We start from the raw sequence: 10,857 nt of genomic DNA on the forward strand, positions 1-10,857 counted from the left end.
GTAGTTCATCACGGGATTCAAACAGGCTGTTCAGAAACAAAACACATTAAAACCCTTCAAAACACAGATTCTGTTGTAAAATGACTGAATATCTGACATAGTTTGATGTCCACACGACCAGCAATATGATACATTAAATAATGAACATTACAGTTTTTTAAAGTAGGTTTTTAGATTGTATGTGAACAATACTTTAATTGGCTGATATACAGTGTGTTTCAATTTGTTGTATAGTACTGGCTAGAAAAGGAAAAAAAAACATAATTTTAGAAAAACATTGAAAGCTTTAAGTTTAAAGTCTCAAGTTTGAAAAATGTCTATGAATTCCAAGCAACAGTGAACTGATTGCAATCAGCAACAACTGACTCAGTGAATCACTGACCTCGTCTTACGGCGTTCATCACGGGTTTCAAACAGGCTGTTCAGAAACAAAACAGATTAAAACAGATTAAAACCCTAAAAAACAAGTAATTTTACAACAGACTCTGTTGTAAAATGACTAAATATCTGATATAGTTTCTATGTCCACCTGACCAGCAATATGTTTTTTGACATCAAAGAATGAACATTATAGTTTTTAAAGTTTTTTTAGCTTGTATGTGAACAATACTGCTGACTAACTGATTTCCATTCTCGTTCTTGTTTTAGAATATTTCTACAGAAAGAAAAAAAAACATAATTTAAGCCAAACAGTAAAAGCTACAAAATGAAAGTCTCAAATTTAAAGAATGTTTTTCAATTGCAATAAAACCACAAATCTGGCAGTATGTTTTTTTTTAATTTTCTGACATCATCAGCAAAATGTTACACAGCTTGAAGACTAAACCTTAATGTGGCCCATCAGCTTGTTGTGTGTGAACAGTACCTTCCTGATTTCTGTTCTTTAAAACTCTGGAACCAAGCCATGCTGGAGAAGAAAAACATAAACGTAAACATTTTAGTATTTATTTAGTATTTAGTTTAAAACTAAACTTTAATGTGGCCCATCAGCTTCTTGTGTGTGAACAGTACCTTCCTTTATCTGAGTTCAGTTCTTCTATCTCTTCTTCAGCAAATCTGGAGAACAAAAAAAATGTGTCAACACTTCATTTGAAGGGGAGTGCATAAGACTGACATGACACTAAGTGAATCAGTGATCTCACCTTAAGGAACTCATCCTGGGTTTCAAACAGTCAAGCAAAACAGATTAGCAGCAATTCACATCACACATTATATTGTAAAATCTCCAAATGTTTTTCAGATTCTCCAAGTCAATATGATTGCATTTCATTATATGACAGTTGAGCTTTTATGTGAGCAATACCTTTGATTCTCCAATGTCAGTTCTTTTTTTTTTGTTTTAAAGTATTTCTAGAGAAAGAAAAATAGCAGTATTTCAGCAACATTTAGAAAGCTTCAAGTCTCAAGATTAAAAATTACTAACAACATTGATTTGATTGCAATCAACATTGATAGATCCAATGAATGACTGATCTCGACTGATGGAGTTCACTCTGGGTTTCAAATAGGCTGTTTAAAAACAGAACAAATTAAAACCCTTCAAAACACGGATTTTGTCCAATATTCAAAATGAAAGTCTTAAATCTAATAAATGTCTGTCACTTCCAATCAAAGCTGTCGTAATTGCAATCAGCAGAAACAGATCCCACCTTAAGGAACTCATCCAGTAAAATACTGACCTCGCCTGTTGAAGTAGATTCTGAGATTCTCTCTGGCTGTTATAAAAAGGGAACAGATTAAAATCCTTCTAAACACTGAGTCTACAGTAAAATCATCAAAATGACTTTGCATTTTTTTAAGCATACAAACTATCAGTGTTGTGGTACTCGAGATCGGTCTTGGTCTCGAGTCCGGTCTTAAGACCATTTTCTGATGGTCTCGGTCTTGTCTCGGTCGGGCGCTGATGACTCGGCAATTTATTTCAAGACCAGTCAAGACTGCAACTGTGAAAATATCACAAAACGTGCAGCATACTGTCCAGTTTATTTGTTAACATCTTTGTTTTCAGTGGATGCAAAACGCACCGATTAAAATCCAAGCAACTACGTGTTTCTGTTACTCCCCCCTCCCCACCTTTCACTCACGCGCAGCGCTCCAGGACACGCGCAGTGGTTTCCTCTCAGTGGCAGAAAATGTTTGTCTAATGTCAGTAATATAATAGCGCTGCATAAATAGTAAGAAATCCGATGGCCACAGCTAACTCAGCAGCGCTTCGCTTTCACAGACGGTGGAGACAACGTCTAACTTTTTTCGTCACTTATAAAAGAAGTTCAAAGAAGGTAAGCTCCGCTAACGTGATGTTAGCAAAGCTAGCTGTACAGAGACACATGAGAATTTATGATGAAAAAAAGTCACTCACTGTCTGAATTATTGTGCGGAGGTGTTGACTGACTTGTCTCACATATGGGACAACGCTATGTCCAAAAGTCTGCAATATAGTGAGGTGACATTCAGAAACAGTCGATTCTTCTCCACGGCTCTTTACTTATTAGATAGGACTGGAGTGTCACTCACTGAGAGCCGTTGTTCTATCAGATAGCAGTACACTGTCAGGATAGCAAACATGCAGTGAGTACCATGCCTGCGCATTAAGAAGTCTGACCGTCAGAGGAGTTGTCAGTTCAGCATATGCAACAAGTTATGACGAAAATAAGTCATTAAATTGTTTATAATATGACATAATATGATAACTAGATGGATATACATGCGTTGTCGTTGTTTCAAAGTGTATTTAAAGCAGGTCTGGCTGCAGCTGGATGCCATACAACTGTTAATAATGATCTACGTCATGATTCTATGATTTTATGTCATTACCATAAAATCATATGGTAATGACAGCGTATGCACATCGGACCTAAGCGCACAACTATCTGACAACGTATGCTGATCTGACAGAACACCCGTTCTTTGTTCTTGTAATGCTCTGTGTACACTGCATCATTATTTAATTTAATTATGTACGTTGATATTTAAATTAACAAATAACTAAAACACAAGATCGAAAGAGCACGCAGAGCATGCACATTGCTCTTTGATTGTTTTTGTTCAAAGTGGCAGCTGTAATGTCTGCCATGGTGTCAGACTACCTGGCTTCATGTACTGGGATAGAGAGTGAAAACAGTCACGATGAGCGCCTTCTGTTTGGTTAATTCTTGCTTGTTGCTCCTTGGTCAGTGTTCATAGTTGAGCGTTATTTACCGTCAGGGCATTGCCTCAATTGCTATGTTTAATGGTGCAGACAGTGGCGGTTTCTTACATGAGCAATATGGGCAAATGTCCAGGGTGTTATGTTTTTAGGGTTGGCACGAGACCATCACACATTGTAGCACAGAAATTGAATGTTTAATATTGGTAAAATGTGTTAAATATTTAATATCTAGGTGTTTTTATGGGAATATGGATCTTTCAGAATATTTTGAGAAGTAATTTTTATCATATTTTACATTTTATTGTGTCATGTAGCGCAGGCCGCTGGTCTTGGTCTTGACTCGGTCTCGGACCCTAAAAGTCTTGGTCTTGTCTCGATCTCGATACACTCTGGTCTTGGTCTTGTCTTGGTCTCGGGTTAGGTGGTCTTGAACACAACACTGCAAACTATCATAGATAGATAGTTTGTATTTATTTATGAAACGGTTTGTCTTTAAAATTTCTCAAGATAACCTGATTCTGTGATCAGTTAATACAAAGTGTGATGGACATTTGTAGAAACTTATTCAGTTGAATAACACAATCACATCGCTGTGTCTGGGTTATGCTCTCTCTGTCCCGATTCTCAGCATCTCACTCCAGGATACATTCTCACAGGCTATTTTGGATAGCAAGCCCTGCCACATCACACATTACATCACAGGTCTCTCAGGCATTGACAGGGGAGCGGCGGGGGAAGATGTGCGGGTTGTGAGTGGATTACTTTCTGACATAAGACCAGGTTGGAATGAATAGCTTTTTCCCTTAATAAAATATTTATTGAAATTTGAATACATTTTTTTAATTAAAAAAATAACATTAATTTGAGGATTTAAACATTTGTGTGAAAAAAGAAAAAAAAATTAAAATGTCTAAGTGGGCAAATACTTTCTCAGAGCATTTTATATGATCTAATTGTCAAAAGTTTCTTTACATAACATAAACAGTTAAAGTTACCATGCACTAACTGGAGAGTTCATCTTACCTTGTCTCCTCTTCCTCACAAATTGAACACCTTTACTCAGAAGATTTCTTAGAAATGTTTGTATTTATTTTCTGTTGTTTTTCTACCCCTTTGTGACAGGATTTAAAATAGGTTTTGCTTTCATTAAAATTCAGTCTGTCCAGAGTGCAATGTGGCAGAGGGACAGTGTTTCAACCTTTCTTCCAGTCTCGACGTATCTTTGTCCGTAAGTGTGTGTTATTGTACTTGAATATTGTTTGATGTATTGTAAAGTAATTAAGTTTGTCTATTTGTACTTTTGTGTTAGCTTTAACCATGTTAAAAGCCTTCATAGCACCACTTGTGAAATTTGTAATAGTCTTCCATGTGTCAGTGTATTACGAAAATGGCTTAAATCTGCAACATGTTTATTCTACAAGCTTCAAACCTTTTCCTATGACTTATGTTTATTTTAAGACCAAATATGTACTTGAGATGTGCAAAATGTTAATGTATATCTTTTTTATGCTTATTTTTCAGGTTTACATAAAAGCTCAGAACACAATCGACATTGAAGCTTTTTGTTCACTATCTGTCTAATAGAGAAAGTAGTCCTCATAGCTTAATCTGTCCTCTCCATTCATCAAAAATTAGACTTCTTTGAAATGTGCTCCAGAGTTTTCAGAGCAGCATAGCTCCGCTAACAGAGCTATGTGGCTCTTGCTCCTCCTGAAGTCAGGAGGACCTTCACTGTCATCTTCTTCACTGCCTCATTTTTTACATACTTACACTGGAATATTTTCCCATGATTGCCCTAGCATGTTGCTTGGTTATCTGCTTGTTTATTCCAATAAATACATTTTCATGAAAACATTTTTACTCATATCTTATTTTGTAAGATATGAGTTTAAAATCTGATGGTAATAATAATAATAGTAAGAGAAAATGAGTTCACACTGCTCAAAAAAATAAAAATAAAGGGAACACTTAGACAACACAATATAACTCCAATTAAATCAAACTTCTGTGAAATCAAACTATCCACTTAGGAAGCAGCACTGATTGACAATCAATTTCACATGCTGTTGTGCAAATGGACCAAACAGGGGGAAATTATTGGCAATTAGCAAGACACACTCAGTAAAGGAGTGGTTCTGCAGGTGGGGAACACAGACCACTTCTCAGTACCTATGCTTTCTGGCTGATGTTTTGGTCACTTTTGAATGTTGGTGGTGCTTTCACACTCGTGGTAGCATGAGACGGACTCCACAACCCAGACAAGTGGCTGAGGTAGTGCAGCTCATCCAGGATGGGACATCAATGTGTGGCTAGGAGATTTGCTGCATCTGGCAGCGTAGCGCCCAGAGGCTGGAGGCACCACCAGGAGACAGGCCAGTACACCAGGAGATGTGAAGGAGGCCATAGGAGGGCAACAACCCAGCAGCAGGACCGCTACATCCGCCTTTGTGCAAGGAGGACCAGGAGGAGCACTGCCAGAGTCCTCCAAAATGACCTCCAACAGGCCACAAATGTGCATGTGTCTGCACAAACGGTTATAAACCAACTCCATGAGGATGGTACAAGGGCCCAACATCCATAGATGGGGTTGTGCTCACAGACCATCACCGTGCAGGACACTTGGCATTTGCCAGAGAACACCAGGACTGGCAAATTTGCCACTGGCGCCCTGTGCTCTTCACAGATGAAAGCAGATTCACACTCAGCATGGGCCAGACGTGACAGAATCTGGAGACACCATGGAGAGCGATCTGCTGCCAGCAACATCCTTCAGCATGACTGGTTTGGCAGTCGGTCATAATAGTGTGGGGTGACATTTCTTTGGAGGGCTGCACAGCCCTCCATGTGCTCGCCAGAGGTTACATGACTGCCATTAAGTACAGAGACGAAATCCTCAGACCCCTTGTGAGACCATATGCTGGTGCAGTTGGCCCTGGATTCTTCCTAATGCCGGATGATGCTGGACCTCATGTAGCTGGAGTGTGTCAGTAAGATAAAGGCATTGAAGCTATGGACTGGCCTGCCTGTTCCCCAGACCTGAAACCAATTGAGGACATCTGGGACATCAGGTCCCGCTCTATCCACCAACATCACGTTCCACCACAGACTGTCCAAGAGTTGGAAGAAACTATAGTCCAGATCTGGGAGGAGATCCCTCAGGAGACCATCTGTCACCATATCAGGAGCATGCCCAGCCATTGTAGGGAGGCCTGCATTGTCTGGGCCTCCCTGCAAAAAAATTACTACTTGTAATTTTTTTTTTTTACAAGAAATGAATATATTTTTTCAAACAAATTAAATCAGAAGTGCGTTCAAATCAAAAACCACCTGTTAACACCGACGGACTTGGTTGGAATATTGTTTTTTGGAATTGAGAAGGCCGCGACAAGTTGCTTGTTGCCATTTTGTTGTGCTAGCCCTTAAGGATAGCATGAACTATGGACTAGCTAAATTTGGTATTAATAAATGGAATTCATGAATTCAGCTCACTGACTCTTTTCAACATCATACATCAAGAACTTAGCAAGGAGAACGGATAAATTCTCCACACTTGATACATGCCTCGAAACCTGGCTTCAGATATCCTACCTCTAGTGCACATATGTCAGAGTCAAGGCCCGCGGGCCACATCCGGCCCGCGAGAAGGTTTTTTACGGCCCCTGGGATGATCTTGATTTATTATTAGAACCGGCCCGCAGACCGCAGCAAGCCGGCACCCCGTCTGAAAAAAAAAAACTTCCTTATTTGAACTGTAAGTAGTTCTTTAAATGTTCTGTGAGATGATGTACTTACCCATGTATCCATAACAACCGGAACTTTCAATATCCACCAAGTTATTGCCGAAATATACCGTCTATTAAACGAGTGCCCCCCGGATTAATTACACTCTCTGCAGCTGCAGCTGCGAAGTTACCGTATTAACCCGATACTTGCTGGAAAGTGCAACGCCTCCCCTTTCAGAAACCGTTGGAATTTTTCCACTTAGCGCTACGTGTGGCGGAATTACGGTACTGCAAATTTAGATGTGTCGCATCTAAATGCCTCGACTCTGACATATGTGGATTAATAGATTTTTGCACTTTATTTTATTGTATTTCAATCCAATTATATTTTAAAAATATTTCAGTTGTGTCTGTTGAAAATTAAAGATTACTGACAGAGCCATAAGAAAATATTGCTTTATTTATCTGATCATATTGGAATATATTTGTTAGGTTTTCAGTAGGTTCACTAGACTATATGCGTCATTTAAAAAAAAATTTCAATGAACATTCGATCAGTCCGGCCCTTGGCTTGTAGCTAAATTTTTTATTTGGCCCTCCGTCCATTTGACTTTGACACCCCTGCTCTAGTGGGTACTCTCTCTCTCGCCCCTGTGCCATTTTCTCTTCCTCTCCTCAGGCTGCCTTTTGTTCTATCCCCTCACCCCTGCAAACCATTAGCTCTTCAGCACAGGTCTTTTTTCCCCCCAGTATTCATCCTCACAGTGTTTAAACCCTTTACTTGCCCAAACTCCTTGCTGGTTAAACTTATTTTCCCTGTTTATTCCCTGTTGGCATTTCTCTTGGATTTAGGATTTTGTTCTCCCGTGGCTCCCTGTGTTTTGTTTTGTTTTTTGGTAGTTTTTCATACTTTTTCCATTAAACCATTTTTAACCTACAAGCTGCGTCTGCCTTTCTGCATTTGGGTCCACCATCAAACACACATCATGACAGCTCCTTGTTATGACTCAGTATTCTTTACCTGTCAAGTATTTTGTGACACCCATTCAAAGAAAAGGAATCAAAGTCCCAATACATAATAATCAGATAGCATACGAAGATAGCATAGCATATTTTCATGTTTCAGTATTAGTTTGCTGGTTCTCCCACAACGTTGTTGTAGCTGAAAGGCACAATAATGATGTCATATCCTCCTATAGTGCAGGATAGACTCCAGTCCTCTTTATCAGAGGTTTCTAACCTGGTCCCTCAGACTACACAATCATGCATGTTTTAGATGTGTCTCTGCTCCAACACAGCTGATTTAAATGATTCCATGACCTCCTTAGCATACATTGCTGCAGAACCCTCTTAATCTCCCACTCATTTAAGCCAGGTGTGCAGCAACAGTAAAACATCTAAAACATGCAGGACATTGGAGCCTGAGGACCAGGTTTGGGGACCTGCACTTTAAATGATCTGAACAGGTTTAACCAGGTCACCTGAACAACAGAGGTAGCTGTTGTTTAGCAGACATAGACCAACCTTGTAGATCTGTCATGTACCACTGAATAATTGTATCTTATTCTAAGATGTAGTTTTATCTCACATCTTTGTAAACGTTAATGAAACTAATAAGTGAGCATCAGAAGCATGTTTCATCAAAGACATTTCTTCTGTTAATCTACAATTAAAATTTTAAAGTGTAACTCATCATTTGGGTGTCATGATCCAGTAATTCCTACACTCACAGAGGCAGAACTGATTTATAGACTGATTACATATTCGTTTTTAAAGTCACTATTTTTAATTGAGTCACAATGTCACAAAAATCTTATTCTAAAATTATAACCGTTTTTTTTTTTTAAATAAAAGCTGGCGAAAGATCTTACCAGTTCCCCAATTATGTCCGCTCTCTTCTAAACTGTCTAGCTACATCAGTCTGTCGATGGAGTTGAGAAGTAGAAAACAGCAGCACACTCTGATGAAGTTTTACTCTCTTACTTTTTACTTAACACCAGGACTTACTTGACTTGTTTCAGGAATGTGTGACTCATTAATCACAGTGGCAGGCTTTGGCACCGCTCCAAGAAGATGTACTTACTGTTTCATACAAAACAATGCAACAGATCTGGTTTTAAAGTGGTGGAAAGAAATATCTTCCTAATTTTATTATATAGAAGAAATTATCCGTTTTGGAAATGATTCAGGAAATCAAACAGCCGAATAAAACATTTCTTCTACAATGAAACATATGATGAATCTCTTTGTTAATGCAGTATGTTTAGCTTTTATCTGAAAAGATGAAAAGAAAGTGTGTGCATTCACCAATTCTCATTTTTCAAAAGACCACAAGATGTCACTCTCTTCATTTTAAAGAGCTAAAATGTCAGCCTGCTCTATTCTGGAAAATCACTTGACAAAACACTTGGAGCAGTTTGTATTTAATGAGAAACACATAAAAATATTGCTTTCTTAAATCTATCCCTCTATTTTTTTTAGACAAACTGAATACTTCAGGCAGGCGCGGAGCTATGGGGGGACTTGGGGGATGCTGCCTCCCAAACCGGGCTGGATGAGGGATGGGAGGGTATTTAATGTTAAATACACCCACCCCCACTCCCAGCTCAACAGTTTCAGTTTCTTTCCAAGGGGCCCAGTGATTCCTTAGGGACCCGGTGATTGGTTAGGGGCCCTGTGACACTGAGAATATGCAAATTTATATCTAGGACCTTTTTACTGCAGCCCTAACAGTGTCCTGTGCAGACCACTTGTTGAAATTTACAGTCGAACCAAGAAGAATTCAACAAACAGAGCAGTTTGCACAATGAAGAGGATCGGTTCAGCATGAGGCATTCTGATTTTGTCTTAATGTTACCTTTAGTATAGATTTTATGGAACTTCAGTTGTGTCCAGTAATAAAGAAACAAAGAAAGAAGGCATCAAATGTACATGTTAGTTCCACAGGGTTCCCCTGAAAATATGGATTCAATCAGACATTACAGGGCAAAAGTAATTTGAAGAGGGGGGAAGCGTATAAACAAGTCAAGTCAATAACAAGTCAATGACACGATGCAATATGCATTTTTAACTCGTATAACTTAACTTTTTTTTTTTACTGACTTAAATAATACATTTAAATTGCTGCACTGGTAAGTAAAATGGAAATGACTTTTTGGTAAATATTCTTCAGATTACCTATTATAAATTAGTGTTTTATAAATCAACTGAATTGCATTAAGAAATGTTACAATTTCCCCAACGGACTGGACTGAAGAGAAATGATGAGCAATGTTTTATAGGTTGATAACAAAAGTACATTTTTGAGGCAAACAGAAAATCCAGCTTATTGTAGTTTATTATAAAATGGTATCTTTTGGTCCTATGTGGTATAATTGACCGTGGTTTATTTGAAAGATAGTAGATGAAACGTTGATCATGTGGCAGGATAGCACACTGCCCTGGCAGCTTCTCTATTAGGACATACATAATTAAAAAATAAAAAACAGGATATGATTTAGTACCTACTGTTGAAATCAGACATTTGAACGAATTGCATAAACATGAAACATATTTTCCCAAAGACTTTTAATAACACTAGTCTGTCTCACTCTGCTCCTTTAACTCCGAGACTCGTCCAAACTTCTTCTTGAACATCACTGCTATGCCTGCTCCCATATGACAGTCTTCACTGATGCAGTGGGCCAAGGATTCTATGGAGGACCAAAACTGACATAATATTAAATAAAAGAATAAATATATCAATAAAATAAATATATGTCCAACATAATAATAAATAAAAGAATCAATATAAAAATAAAAGAATATATATTTTGATAAGAAATAAAAGCATAAATATATACTTTGCTTTGATTTTTTTGCTTCTCCCTTTTCCGTTTGCTGTATTTCCATTTGTTGTATACAAGGGTGTAGGAACGAGTCTGTCATTGGGGGGTGACGCATATCGGAAACCTGACAGATCAGTAAATAGCTTGAGCAGAAATGTCA

General features: G+C 38.3%; 1 protein-coding gene across 5 annotated transcripts in view; it reads right to left on the minus strand.

Moving 5' to 3' along the window:
* The window catches only part of LOC103132128 (interaptin-like), a 15,509-nt gene extending 6,664 nt beyond the window's left edge, over nucleotides 1-8,845 (minus strand). For 2 of the 5 annotated variants that reach the window (XM_016667164.1, XM_016667162.1), the window contains exons 1-6: nucleotides 8,742-8,845; nucleotides 1,680-1,715; nucleotides 1,304-1,350; nucleotides 1,143-1,157; nucleotides 1,012-1,056; nucleotides 866-907 (exon numbers count right to left, since the gene is read on the minus strand). In XM_016667164.1, coding sequence (XP_016522650.1) covers nucleotides 866-907; nucleotides 1,012-1,056; nucleotides 1,143-1,156 — 101 coding nt within the window. In that variant the 5' untranslated portion in view covers nucleotide 1,157; nucleotides 1,304-1,350; nucleotides 1,680-1,715; nucleotides 8,742-8,845. Of the gene's footprint in view, nucleotides 1-382; nucleotides 419-865; nucleotides 908-1,011; nucleotides 1,057-1,142; nucleotides 1,351-1,679; nucleotides 1,716-8,741 lie in introns of all 5 variants that reach the window. The other 3 variants (XM_016667163.1, XM_016667161.1, XM_007543874.2) reach the window with 3 other exon arrangements.
* Between the last annotated feature and the right edge of the window lie 2,012 nt (nucleotides 8,846-10,857).

Source organism: Poecilia formosa, unplaced genomic scaffold (assembly GCF_000485575.1).
Source record: "Poecilia formosa unplaced genomic scaffold, Poecilia_formosa-5.1.2 Scaffold930, whole genome shotgun sequence".
Taxonomy (NCBI): domain Eukaryota; kingdom Metazoa; phylum Chordata; class Actinopteri; order Cyprinodontiformes; family Poeciliidae; genus Poecilia; species Poecilia formosa.